The following is a 14777-nucleotide window of genomic DNA, read 5'->3' as shown; positions in this document are numbered from 1 at the left end:
TTGCACCCTATGGTCTGGACTAGACTCATCCCCAAGATTAAATAGTTCAAATAAATCCTTCGAAATTTCTACAACCCCATGCACAAAATCAAGGATCAAATCTCGCTCACAACCAACACTTCTTGCATGTCAAAAAAAAAAAAAAAATCCTTCAAAGTTCCTATTTTCTGTAACAATGTCATAAGAAAATGTTACTATTTGGGTGTCCCATCATAGCAGCCAAATTTTGATAATTGTCAAACCTTGTGCCAAAAGTAATGAGGGGTTTGTTCAATGGTTAAAACTCAGGACTTGGTTCGACAAATTGCATTTTCAAGTTCTCATAACTTCTTATTGAGGCTAAACATACTTTGACACAATCCACACGCGGCAGGACTTTAGCTTTAGCCCAGACATAGATGCATTGGAGACCCTACAGATAATGGTGTGGTGTATTAGGGCAATACTCCCTGGCAAAAGTGATGGGTTGCCATACCTGCATTTCCATTTTTTGCACCCAAAAAAAAAAAAAATTGTGCAAAAGATACAAAAGCTCAGCTTAATGGACACGCCTGTCTAGTCTTCTAGTCTCACTCTTCCTCCAGTCCGGTCTAGTTTATATCATTTGTGGGCCCTTCCCAGCCAAAACAATGATCCGAATAGTTCACTTTTTAGAGTTCATCGAGAACATTGACCATGCAACAAATCACGTTGATTGGATGTCGTTTGAGTGGTCGATGTTCTCGTCAAGCTTTAAAAAGCAAACAAATTCAATCATTGTTGTGGGCCCGAAAAAGACCCATAAATGGCCCAAGGACCAGACTGGAGGGAAGGAGACGCGATGGGAGCCTGGTCCCAGCTTAATGCTCTTCTTGTATCTTTCCAAATTTTGACAATAAAATCGCAAATTAACTCATCAATAGAGATGAATTTACAAGGAGAAAATTAAATAGGCATCCTATATGGAGATCTTATTTAGGTACTCATCCTAATAAGTTTAAATACTTATGTTCTCATCCTTAAATTGGTTGAATGGTATTTAAACACATTAAGATGAGTACCTAAATAAGTAGGGTAAAAAAGATGGCTAATTAAGTTTCCCATTTACAAGTTCAATCCAATCTCATGAAAGGTATCCACTTTGGCTATGGAGTCCCTTTGGATCACATCAAATCCAAACACAACAAAAAGACATAAAAAGAATTGAAACCAATCTGTTAAATGAAGAGCTGAACATGGTTAAGAAGTTTATTGGTATACTGCAAATGCATAACAACAGGACTAGGAATAGACGCAATAACCCTTACCTAATCAACCTCCATAATCTTTATCAACTTTTCTCTTAATTTATTCTAACATAATTCTTCGCAAATCGCGAAAGAGAATTACATTAATTACACGAACACTAAAAAACGTACCTATGGAAGTACTAGTACATAGAAAAGTACTAGTTGAAATATAAATCTAAAATGGTATGATCCACGCCACACCGACTTTGACCATACACGTCGCTAGCTTTCTGACAATTAATCTTGTTTCATTCTAATTCACAACACATTATAAGTTTTTCGTAACCAGTTACCTCCACCAAACGCTAGGAAAAACCCAGCACTTGGGTGACAGAAGAGAGAGAGCAATCTGCAGGGCTTTCATGGCAGAAACATGACTTGGGGGACCTTAAAAAGTAATTTATTTTATCTGATATGGAAAATGCTGCTTGTAGCTGCCATTGCCATTTTCTTGGCCTATGGAAACCTGGATCCTTCCCCTGAAATCTACCTGCCCACCACACGCAATTTCCATCAGTTGAGTACCGCCAGCCGTCCCTCTCCGGCTCGAGCTTTCTCCGGTCGGGTCGGCCATGTTCTTCCTACGGCGTTCGTTGTGCCCGGCCAACCGCCGGCGGCAGCTTCTTTTGGTATCATCGAATTCCGATAGCTCATGGAATCTTTATTATCATCACAGTCGTTCCAAAGGAGAACGCAAAAATTAGAGGAAAAAGAAAGAATATTACTACTAGTAATTAACAAAAACTAGCTAGTAGCTACTACTTCTAAAGTGGTACTGTATAAGGTTTGTACAAAATGCAGTAGCAGCAGTAGGAATTGCCCTTGACAATGTTGATCATGCCAATTAAACAACCAATCTCCTTTCGACACTTCCGTTTGTTTTTTTCAGGGCGTTTGGGGCTTCACTGTGTGACTAAATTGTTGGCCGATATGCAGAAGACACAGTGAATTAACAAGCGCAATCGATCTATAACGCGAACAATATATAAAGTTGAATGCAAGGCAAGCAAGAAACAATCAAAAAATAACACAAGAGATTTATGCGGTTCGATACTTAGAATGTGTATCTACTCTATGAGGGAAAGAGACGAATTTATCCACTGCAATCAATAAGGATTACAAGCTCCAATCTCCTCTCGAATGCATGTGTCTCTCTGTTTTTTTGGGTTTCTCTCATAGAAAACAAGCTTACGAACCCTAAATCTGCAGAAAAACGCGTATCTATTTATATTGCTTGCCTCCCGTCATTGCCCCCAATCCGAACAAGAAATCCAGGACCAAGCTAGATCACCCCTTTCGATAGATTCAAGCCACACAACAAAAATACCAAGGCGTCTAAATGGCATTTTTGACCCTTCTATTTAGATAATTTAGACAAGATGTTGTCTTTACAGTGTAGACGGTAGACAAGAAGTCAAAATTACCATTTAGACAATTTTGACAATACAGTGAACTCGTCCTAATTAACTAAAGCTAACCTAAACTAAACAAAGACTACATCTTTTGGCTTTAGGTTTGCCCCCTCGATTTGCATTTGTGCTCGGTTTTCTCTTTTAGATTTAGGTAGTTTTGATTGTTTCTTTGTTCGGGCTTTGTGTGCGGATATCTTTGGGTTGGTATCTTTGGTTTGGTTTTGGTGTTTTGGTCTCCAGTTTCTTGTTTGGGTTTAAGGCTTGTGAGGTTCTTGGCTTTTTCAGGTTGTTCGATTTTTTTGCTTTTCGGTTAGCGTCTTACATTTCTTTAGGTTTTAGGTGACTTTTTGCTGGTATGCCTTGATCTTTTTAATCTTTGTAATTCTTTATAAAAATTAATAATTTCTTTTGCTTAGAAAAAAAAATCTAAACTAAACAGAGTTGAAACTGATTAAGTATCCTCCTAAAGAATCCATGTCCCTTGTTCCAACTTCTAAAATCTTTTTTCTAGAATGGTTTTGTCCTTACAAATAGGGGAATCTAGGCTTCTTTTTTTTCCCGGGAATCTAGGCTTTGACCATTTCACGGTCACAGCATAAGGTTGTGTCCAAAAATGAAAACAGGGGAATCTGGACCATTTCATTGTCATACATGATAAATGCTTTGTATTACACGGTTGTGTCATATAAAAGAAAAAAACTGGGGAATCCTAGGCTTTGAGGAAGGTCATGGTCCTAATAATACACGGTTGTGTCATAAAAAACACTAGGAAAAATTTAACCTCTTTTTTATATCTCAGGCTCAGTTTGTATGCGGTAATTATGAGGAGGAATGTGAATCTGATGTCATACTTTCATGATTCGGATGTTTGGAAGCGACAACGATAAGAATGTGGTGTCATACTTGTATGATTCACTCGTCTGAAAGAAACATAAATAGGAATTTGATTGCTTATGACATATTTAATCAGGAATCACATTTCCTGATGGGGTGGGAATTTGATCCCTGCGTTACATAATGATAATCTGATATTCCTGGCTCAATCATTAAAAAAAGTAAATGTCGACTTTGAAAAATTTTCAAATTAATTGTTTGTTGCGTAAAATTACTGAATTAACTCAAACACCAAAATGAAATTACTATAGGTACCAATTTCCTAGGAATCGTATTCATATTCTACTCAAGAAAATTCGTAGGAATTTGATTCCCAATAATCATATTTCTATTCCTATCCAAGATTCTAGTCATTCAAATTTAGCCTCAAGGTTTTTAGCCAATTTACGTGCATTTCGACTAATTTGTGTTGGGAGACCAATTTCACCATCTACTGGCACATGACCCATTTAAAGGGGGTGTTTGGGAGCTTACTTTTTGGCTTTTCATTTTCAGATTTTTGACTTTTTGACTTTTCGGATTATGGTCAGAATGTATTTTGAATATAGTAGAGTGTTTGAAAGATTTGTGCATAATGTATTTTGAAATTATAGTAGTGTTTGGTAGATGATTGTTGAAAATGAATTATGGGTTGCATTTTTACCATGTTGCCCTTTGTCCAACAGGTGTAAACATGTCACTTGTGTTTTTTTTTTTTTTTAAATTTATTATTCAATAGTCTGGTGTGTGTGAACAGATAAGGAATAATGGATAAGAGGAGGGAGGGGCAAAAACAGGTAAAATGAATGGAGGAATGTGGGTATTTTGGTAATTGACCACAAAATGGAAAAAATCAATAATTCGAAAAACTCCTCCAGACCTGATTTTGGTTTTTTGCTTCTAAACCCAAAAACCCAAAATCCATTCTCCCACAATCCATTCTCAAAATGGAATGCCAAACACCCAAAATGAAAAAATGAGAATCCGAAAATGCAAAAATACAGTCGCCAAACACCCCCAAAGTCGGAACAATACTTTGTATGGATTAACCCACAAAAGTAGATAGCTCCAGGAAGAAATCGAATCTGAGATCTTAATAGAAAGCAAACCCCTGCATCTCAGGTCTTCCTACCACGCATAAGAGATTAGAGGCGCATTATATGACCTGAAATTTCAAATTATCCTAATAGTATGCTATTTGGAGCACTATTTCTCTCTATTTGTCTTTTGTGATGGATTTAAGAAATAGATTAAATTAAGAATAGACAGAGTCCTTCTACCATCACATCCATTTACACACTCATTCACATACCCATACTCACAACAAAGGTGGAGCCCGCACATACTACACACCCAGTGTGTGTGGGCCCCACCCTTGTTATGAGTGTGAGTGTGTAAATGGGTGTGTGAATGGGTGTGGTGTTAGAATTATTGTTGGTATAATCTATTAATAATTAATTTGACACATTTCATCAGAACGTATTATTTTATTATAAATATAAGTATGTAACTACGTACCCGAACATGTCAACCGATATGTTATATGTTACGTCACCAATACTCCCTCCGTCCCAAATTTCTTTGTCCGATCCGCAAAACGGAGTATTAAAAATAATACAATTTTTGCAAGAAAAAATCAAAAGTTTTTCAACAACTTATTCCGTACTAGATATCAATGAGTATTTTTAATTTGTGAAAAAAATTTGAATTTTTTTTTGAAAAAATTACATTATTTTTAACATTCCGTTTTGCAAACCGGACAAAAAATTTGGGACGGAGAGAGTATTTGTTTCCCCATATAATGCCAGAGTGAATTTTAGATGAAAGATGATACCCCACAAAGTAGGCTTGTCAACGGACCGTTTTCATTCTGGATACGATTATTCACTTCTTTCATTTGATTCATGAAATACTTGACGTTCAGAATCGCAGCGCATACCAACTACCAAGCCATTCAATTAACCTGCACTTGCTACATACACAAGTTTCGGGCGGCTTGTTTGATCGGATATGAGGAATAAATAAGTTGATCACATTTCTTTGGGTAAATTTTTTTGACTCGATCAAATATCCGCCATGATATAAAATTTCACAAAACACGGGCGTAAAAAACCATAGAAGGTGCGTGCAGTATTATTAGTCCGATCACTATAAATTCGATGCGATCGATCCTATACGGTCAGAGATTATCTTCCCTTCCTCTATTTAGTCTTCTTTGATCACCAACTCGAGCACATAACAAAATTAATGAACAGCGATTAACCCAAGCAAATAAGAAGTTTTAAGAGAGATCTAGAGGGACATGACAGAGATGCCAAACCTGCTACATTGTTGGCAAAACCTCTGGCGGATTCCGGCAACCACCACAACCGGGGCCTTGGAGTGGTGCTCGCAAACCTTATGCCGCCTGTGGTACTGCTTTACCTTAGCAGCATCACTCAGGTCCGCCGTGCACCTCTCTGCCTGGCAAATCCTCATCGAACCCCCTCCTCCGCTACTGCAACTAGAACTCTTCTTTCCATTTCCACCACTACCACCTCCACTGCCACCGCCGCCTATCTTCTTCTCATCATCCTCGGAGGCCTTATAAGCTAAGTCATCGTCGCTTTCCGCGTCATCACCCACTGCTGCGGCCTCCTTCTTCATGACCGTGTCTATCAAGGCCTTCTGTTTCAATTCCCCTCTATAATTACCACCACCACCACCAACTTCCATGGATCAAATGAAAGAAGTCATGAATAATCAATAGAAGTGGCCGGGGGTGGAAGCTAGATATATAGGGCGGTGGGAATTTTGTGAGGACAAAAAAGGTGAAAAGCTAGAGAGGGATGTGTGAGGACCACAACCACCATTTGTGTGTGTGTGTGTTTCAGTACTGTTTGTGTACATGCATATGTATCAATGCATGTACTTAGACAGGTGAAACACTGTTGAATACACTAGTGTGTGCATGTATTTATGGAGAAGTTTCTGGGTGCAAATAGGATATAGTCTATGTGATACCTGAACGCGCATCCGAGCTATCCAAATGTGCTTTGGCGGCTTGGATGCGCGCGAGGTACCGCCACGTGGTACGTACCCAATTTGCACCCAAAAACTTCCCGTGTTTATGACTTTATCAGGGGAAGTTTTTCCAAGAGCAGTTATGTAATAAAATCTGATCGAGTAATCTTGTAATGTTGTATTATTAGAACATCTCTAAAATGTGAAATTTACTTCTCTTTTTTTTACGCAAGGGATGGAGGAGGGGAGACCAACTCTCCTATGTGCGTGGCCGTAAGAACTCCAGACTCGCGACAGGGGCCTCTGAAAGATAACCGAAACCTATAGGTACGCACAGCCCCACTCAAAGCCGGAAAAAGCAAAAGGCGGATCATAAACTTCATACAGGAGCAGAGGAATTCTAATTGTATCTCACGCGTGTTTTAATTGGATGCTGGTTGTGTGACTTCACCTCCCAAACGCAACTGTTCTTTGTAGCAGAGGAAATGTAATTAAGTTTTGGGTTCTATATCTACAAAATATGTTCTTCGTGGCAGAGGAATTCTTGTCGCCTCTGTACATGTTGGTAGAGGAAACTCCTCTGATGCTTCTTTGCTCTTTCTCATGAAAGTTGTGGTCTGCCATTCTAGAGTGCTGGAATAGGTTTTATTAGATCTCTACTTTTTTCCAAAATTCCGAGTATCATTTATGTGCAGATTGATGTGTTGGACCGGGGTTGCTGTAGTGCACCCCCTACTACACGTGTAGTGCGACTAATTCGACCGTCTATCTCAGTAATGGAAGGTTTGGATTTTCATCCAAACAATGAACGGCTAGGATTTGTAGGAGCTCGAATTTAATCCGAGCCGTCCGTGCTGAGATGGACGGCCGGATCGACCGTACTCCCATTCCGAGCTAAAAACTCTTATTTTGATTATAGACTAAAAGTGACCATTATAAATCTCAACATTATAAAGTTTATAGAGTTTAACAATTGTTTAAATGAATAACCAAAAGATGATGTAATTAGTTTTGACGTGTGGACCTCAACATTAGAAAGTTGGGGGGGGGGGGGGGGAAGGTGGGGGGGGGGGAGGGGGGGTTTGTGCGTGCGGAGAAAAAAGAGGGGCATTGACGTGTCAGTTCTCCTGAGTGGTGGCCCCCCCCACCCCCAAAGTGGTTAAAACTAGAGCGATAGGACCTCTCGGGTGTGTTAAGGTTTTGATCGTACAGTTATGTGGAAGCTGACGTGGAAGCAGTTCTGCTGACGTGGTGGGCAGTGATTGGTTTATCTTTGGTGCAAAAAATTACTGGTCTTTGGCCACCGTCACGTGTTATTTCAACTCACTTCTCCACTACAAATTCAGGTGGGTCAAAGACTAAATGTGTGGACCCCATATCAATTTGTGGTGGGGCAAGGTGCTGACTGTTGAGACACCGTCACATAATATCTTAAGACCACTGAATAATTACTCTTGCTAGTTATTTTCGAGAGCCCAACCATGGGGTACACCCTTTAGTGTTACACCAAACATACACAAGATGGTGTACACCAAGTTTTGTGAGATCCATTAAGGAATCATACAATAATGATCAGACCGTTTAATTTGTTTAAAAGATTATTTTAAAGGTTCTTGCAAAAAATCAATTGATTTCAAAATTGGAAAGAGTTTGATCAATTCATTGAATTTGTGTGAGAATAAATCAACCTCTTACTGATATCCAAATAAGCTGATTTTTTATAAAGACTCTTAAAAACACCAAATGATGTACCATTTTACTCCGATCATTTGTGTGAGACTTCGAAACGACCCACACAATTCAACAATATACATTTGGTGAACACCGAATGATGTACCTTTTTGTTCTAATGCTGCCACTTTTCTGTTTCCTTAAACCAATTTTTACTTTTCCTCAACAACAATAAAAAAAGTGAAAGCAAAAAAAAAGCGAAAGCAAAAAAAAGAAGTGAAAGCAGAGCTTTTTGGCGACCGATTTTGTGATTCTGAAAAAAAGTGAAAATGAGGTTTTGTTGCTTTCTCAAATTATCAAAATGAAAATTCTAAAATCAGTCTAATGAGCTGACAATAGTGAGTGTGTGAATGTGTATTAAAAAGCATAAAAAGTACATAGAAATATGTATTTTTCTCGTCTTTTAATATGTTTATCGTCAGCCCAATGGGCTGACAATAACAAGAAATAAGTGTTTTGCTTTTTTTTATTTATTAAGAACTTATTTTTCTTATTTTTTCCTTTAATCATTGCATTTTCTTCCTTTTTTTTAGTATTACAGTACTACTCCGTATTGGAGTAGTTAAAAAATGAAAAGGTAAAAGAGGGAATTCATTATCTATAACACCTGCATTCCCCATTTTTTTTTATCTCTCCTCCTATTTCAATCGGATAAAAAATTAATTATAATTTTTAATTAGTAATATTTTTTATAAGGAATACAAATCTTGTTTGATAGGTTTCAATGAGCTCTTTTAAACAAAATTTTCAAAATCACATAAAAAATTATATTATATTACAAAATATAATCAATTAAAAAATGGCATAAATTTTCAATAGGAACTAAAGAACTGGGACGGAGGGATTTTTATACGGGATAATCTTTTCGGGACGGAAAAAGATGTTACTTGAGACTAAAGAACGGGACGAAGGGAGTATTTTCAAAAGCAAGGCGCAAGGAAGGATCGTACCGTGGTGGGCCTGGGTGATTGATTTATGATCGGTCACTCTGACAGAGTTTGGTGTCCGTTCTTTTTACGAGGGAAGGTACGATTCCTAGTGCAGTGGGTGGGGACTCTTGGAATGCCAATGTTTTTGTCCCACCCGAGAACAGACGGGCTCCAGAAAAAAACACGGTGATAGGGGGGGCTGTGCCTTGAGGGACAGCCATCTTGCTGTCTGTGGTCAAAACGATATTGTTCCGAGCTCAAAAACTTGATCCGAAACGTTCACTTGAAAGATCTCATTGCGTAATATGGCCCTGCAAAAAATCGAGTCGATCAAGTATCAATAGACTAGTGAACAACATTTAGCTAAATGTTTTAGACATTGCTAACAGTACTTTAAACAGATGATTCGTTTGCTAGATTATCGATATTCGATTGACTTACTTTTTTTCAGAAGGCATATTACGCAATGAGATCTTACAAGTGAACGTTTCGGATCGAATTTCCGGGCTGGGAAAGATATCGTTTTGCCTCGGGACTGCATGCTGTTGTCCCTCAAGGCACAGTAATCACATTGTTTGGAATGTGACTACTGGTTTGTTTTTCTCCTCAAACTAGAGTGTTTCAGTGCCGTGTCATTACGGATTTATGTCCGATTCTCTTAATCGCGACCCGATTGGTTCACTTTTTGTGGTTATTTTCGGTTCATGATCGTTTCGCATTTTGTTTGTGCCTTGCGTTTGGGACACACAAATTAGTAAACTTGATTCGTACATTTATTATTCCTTAATAATTAATACATTTTTGTAAAAACACAAAATTGGTGTGTTTAAAAAAAAAAAAAAGATTGTGTAAAAATTTAGTACATTCTATGAAATAGATTAGACAAATATCCTCATAAAAGAAATTTAGAGTAATTTTATTGAGACACTATAATAATTTTATTGAGTAGTATAATTTAAATATGTAAGAATATTTATATACACTAGGCTTCAGGTAAGGGCGTCCACAAATAAGCAAAATGCAAACTTCCAACAGCAGCCGTTGGATCGTATTTTCAAAAGCAAAATGCAAACTTCCAACAGCAGCCGTTGAATCGTATTTTCAATGGTTCGAATTTGAGGATAATTTATGACCAGTCATTATTGGATCGTGTTTTCAATTGTCTGGATTTGCAGATGGTTTATGACTATAACCGGACATAAACCATCAGCGAATCCAGACCATTGAAAACACAATCAAATGGCTGAGATCACAGGTCTGAATTTTACTCCTATAAGAGCTTCCTTATAGGAAGCCGTGCCCCCACGGGATCCCACTTGGTTCCGTGCATCATGATTTTTCACAAAGAATATCAAATGTGTGAAGAAATCAAATATGACCATAGATTACTTAGTGATTGGAATCTTTCTTACTACTACTCCTATGAGCAACGTCCTAATCATATGAAAATGAAACTTCACACAAGGTCACGTTACTAGAAAATGGACCGAAGTCTTCAAATGGGCCCAATGTTCTTGGTCTTGCCATGGTCAAAAGAAAAGGTGATGCCCATCAAAAATAGAAAAGAAAAGAAAAGGTGATGAACAAAAATTTGGTACAGCCATCAGCAAAACAACTATCCATAGATGTAGATGTGTACCCAATAAATGAAAATGATGCTCATGGATTCATTTCTTTAGTCCTTTAGTGCTAAGAAGATCTGGCCCATGTATAATTGCAAATATAGTATTACATGCTGATGATGTTTTCAGAATTTCTCTAACAATTTGTTATAGGTAGTGATGATGGCAAAACTGTTTTTGTTAGTGGCAAAACACCAGTCCTCAAAAGGCTTGTACTATGTACAGGGTACAAGTCTTTTCCGCAAAAAAAAAAAAAAATTTGACATTAATAGAAACAGTTTTGGTATTGTATGTATCTTGAAGTAAAAATCTAAGGCAACAATTATGCAACCAAAGCTCCACTGATTTACCAAGAAGTATGACAACAATGAGCGCATTTGGCCAAATGGAAAGAAAAATAGACGGCATAGAAGAATCAGTGGCATGCCCTAGTCACATAATTCGCGTGCGCGTGCGTGGACATGAAAACATCTTTGAAACACGTCACAAACTACTAAAATCTGCTAGAGTGAAGAGGATTGAAAGCGTGAGCAGGAGCACATGACATTTTAGAAGGATTGTGTCACTAGGGGAATTCCTACTAGCTATTGTAAGAGCCCATTAATTCCAATGAAGGCTTCTCCTTCATATAGTCATCCTTCCATAGGCTCATCATTTGATACATTATACAAATTCCTTGGAAGAGACAGTCCTGAAAAGAAATAAGTCATAGTTTATCCTAATGCTAGACTATCAGACAAGTAGCTTTGGTATTCATTAAACTGATCCTGTAACAAAGTCCTAAGTTGTGCTGTGCTACTACTTCAGATTGGGACTTGAAAATGAACATCATGTGAACTTTAATATCGATTCATCAAATAAACATATGTGCCTGTAATCGCAAACAACAATGATCTTCGATAATGAAGCATCATACAGTGAAGAACACAGTCGTAAGGGACCCTGGAAACATTGTGACAAACAATTTCCCTGCCCAAATAGGGTACGGACACTTGAATGCATGGAGCACACTCTGACACCCAGTTTAATTAATTCCCAGAAAAGAAAACCACTCTCTATAGTACTGTTGCCCTCACTATTGAATCCGGAAGAATGCCTCCGTTTTGGAGTGAACTTAAATTCTGTTGGGTCGAGACCCCGACCCCGATTCACACCTCTAAGCACAAGCACGAAAATAAACCAAGCACAAACGAGAGATATCTGAGGAAAACTCCACTATGTATAAATCACATATACAAGTATGAAAAACCTCACCGGGATAACCACATTCCGGCTTCCCCACTCCTCTCTCTCTCCCTCACTCCTGTGGCTCTCCGACGGAGTATCCGAGCATCTCCAAGGAGCACCGCTCCCCCGGACGGGGGAGCCACAAACCGGCTCACTCTTTACTCTCTCCCTCACGTCTGGCACTGTGGCGCGCACACACACACTGCCGAAAGGCAGTCAACAAAAGGGAAAGGGGACCAAGGGGTTTTATCCCCTACAGCACACACCCACACCACTTGGGTGTACCCCAACAAATTCCTACCCAAATTCAAGAATATTGATGCAGAAGCAGTCCTCACTCAGTACTACTTTCCCTTGGCATGAAATTCATGCTTATAAATAATCTACTTCCATCTTGGTGTACTTATTCGCTTTAATAAAAATAGGAGTATCAAACTTCCGCTAACAAGGGCAGTCTGACCAACAACCCTGTGGTGGCACCAAGCCACCGGGACACAGACCAAGGCATAGATACCACTACCTATGGCACTGTGGCTACCACGGTAGTACCACCTCCTGGATGCCATTGCTACCACCACCACCCTGACTCAAAATGACTGCTAAAACCAACATAAATAGCCGCGCAAATGCTTGTGTGCAATCACTAAGTTCACAATCTAAGCCACTCCGATGACCAATCAGCATGTTACGACAATGAAAAACACATGACTTGTAGCCTTGTAATTTATATGTGGCAACGTCAATGGATGTTCCTCTTTAACCTTCAAACGAGAAAAGTATACAAAATCCCACACCACATGTGTTGGTGGAAAAGGGAGAATTCACATACTCATTCAACTCTCAAATCACAGACTTAGTCTTATCAAACTCAACAAAACATACAAATAACATCTCACTCTTCCCACACAACTCTCATATCTCTCGCACATATCACTCCACTGGTGGTGGGAGGAGACCCCCTTAGGGTCTCCCGATCTCTCTTTCTCTCCTCTCCTCTGCTCTCTTTTCTCAATTTACCCAACAGAGCCAAAACCATTACACACAAACATGCACATTTACTTATGCATAAATCAACCATCACAATTAAACTCACTGAAAAATACAGATGGACTAGGCCCCTCTCTTCACTCTTGCACTATCATCTTGTCTCTTTGTCTCACAGCCAAATCACAAGCCAAAACCCACTCACATGTACCAGCTAGCTCTCTCGCCTTGTCCCTTTCTCTTGCACACTCACACATAGACCAATAATAATTTAAGTTTAATATTCCAACAACATGCACTGACATTCGCAAGAATTGCAACTAAGGCTCTAACTTCAAAACATATGAGAACAAATCTCTGATATATATAGGAAAAGTACAAAACTATTTGGGGTCATAACCTGGTACAGTGCATATTATATGCCCAAATAAAACACATTGCAGAGTTCCCCAAACACAAAGTTTAAATAACTTAATATACCACCCAAAATGGACATTCATGAATAGGGGTATAGAAAACCGGATGCAAGCAAAACAATTTACCATCCCAACCTTGTTGTCTCATCCGGACCGTCCAATTTCGGCAATAGACGACTCAGATTTCATCTCGACAATGAACGGATGGACAACTGAGATGAAATCTGAGCCATCTGTTGCCAAAATTGATGCCCCGGATAGATACAACACCCTCGAGTTCCCCCAAAGTCCTCCATCAAACAGCTTCAACCCAAAACCAACGATGATATAAACTGTAAAGTGTGAACTCTGAAATGGTGATTTAGTACCACCGACCATGGACTTTCAATGACAAGATATAGACAACCTAATAAAAGCCAAAACCCACATCACGAAATCCAAATTCTACGAATGGAATGGTGACACTTTACCTAGTATCCAAAATGTGGTACTTAGACATGGTCAAGCATTTAGGGTACCTTATTATTAGCTAAACACTAGCAGCATCCAAACTCCTTCCGATCTCGAACGAAACAAAAGCATCAACACAAGCGTACTGAATCTGATCCTCACTGAGCCAATCATCGTTCCAATCACTCAGCGTGACGTTCCTAGGCTTCACAAACTGCTTCCCCAGAACCTCCCTCGCCAATGTCACCAACCCCGCGTTGTGAAGCTGCCTGTTGCGCAACTCCCTCGCGGCCAACCACCCCAGGTCCACCGTGTTCCTCACTTCCAGCCCATGATCCTCCCTCAACTTATCAACGTCTTTTTCGATTCCAACGCCGACAAAGGTGTAATCTTCGTCGGCGAGGAAGTTCACGAGGGACTGGGGCATGTGGGGGGCGAAGATGAGCTGGAAGATGAGGCAGTTGCGGCCGACGCAGAGCTGGAGAAGCGCGGCGGGGTTGGTGGAGTTGTAGTTGTTGTTGAAGTTGGGGCGCCACTCGATGTCGAGGCCGACGATGAGGTTGTTGAGGCGGTGGTGGTGGAGGCGTTCGATGTCGGAGATCCAGGTGTCGACGATGCAGGGGGTGTCGGTGACTAGGGTTTTGACGGTGTCGTCGAAGAAGTTGACGTCGTAGAGTTGGTAGGAGTGGTATGTCAGATGGAAGGACTGAATGCTGATTGTCATGGCTACTTTCTGTGCCGGAGAGGGAGAGAGAGCAGATTTCTTTGATGGAGGCGGGGAGCGGATAGGTATGAATTGGATGAGATATGGAATTTGAAAAGACTATTCAGTCATGTGGGAGAGAGAGATTCAAAAGATTAT

At 39.5% G+C, this 14777-nt stretch overlaps 2 protein-coding genes across 2 annotated transcripts; both read right to left on the bottom strand.

Moving 5' to 3' along the window:
• Positions 1-1305: 1305 nt before the first annotated feature.
• LOC131323258 (squamosa promoter-binding-like protein 3) lies at positions 1306-6476 on the bottom strand. The gene is made up of 2 exons (XM_058354958.1): positions 5874-6476; positions 1306-1927 (listed from the first exon to the last, which is right to left on the bottom strand). Exons 1-2 carry the CDS (start codon positions 6266-6268, stop codon positions 1669-1671), a joined length of 654 nt encoding a protein of 217 aa, XP_058210941.1. The 5' UTR covers positions 6269-6476; the 3' UTR covers positions 1306-1668.
• Positions 6477-13053: 6577 nt separating this feature from the next.
• Positions 13054-14777, bottom strand: LOC131322346 (3'-5' exonuclease-like). The gene has a single exon (XM_058353647.1). It carries the CDS (start codon positions 14637-14639, stop codon positions 13995-13997), a length of 645 nt encoding a protein of 214 aa, XP_058209630.1. The 5' UTR covers positions 14640-14777; the 3' UTR covers positions 13054-13994.

This window comes from Rhododendron vialii, chromosome 4a (assembly GCF_030253575.1).
Source record: "Rhododendron vialii isolate Sample 1 chromosome 4a, ASM3025357v1".
Classification (NCBI taxonomy): Eukaryota; Viridiplantae; Streptophyta; class Magnoliopsida; order Ericales; family Ericaceae; genus Rhododendron; species Rhododendron vialii.
Note: the sequence above shows the minus strand (reverse complement) of the source record. Positions and strands in the feature narration are given on the sequence as shown.

What these genes read in the sequence shown, in the direction of transcription:
- LOC131323258 (XM_058354958.1), bottom strand. Translation starts at nt 6,268, where the DNA reads ATGGAAGTTGGTGGTGGTGGTGGTAATTATAGAGGGGAATTGAAACAG. An exon ending in TTTTGCCAACAATGTAGCAG is followed by an intron (nt 1,928 to 5,873) that starts GTTTGGCATCTC and finishes ATGATAATAAAG; the next exon opens with ATTCCATGAGCTATCGGAAT.
- LOC131322346 (XM_058353647.1), bottom strand. Translation starts at nt 14,639, where the DNA reads ATGACAATCAGCATTCAGTCCTTCCATCTGACATACCACTCCTACCAA.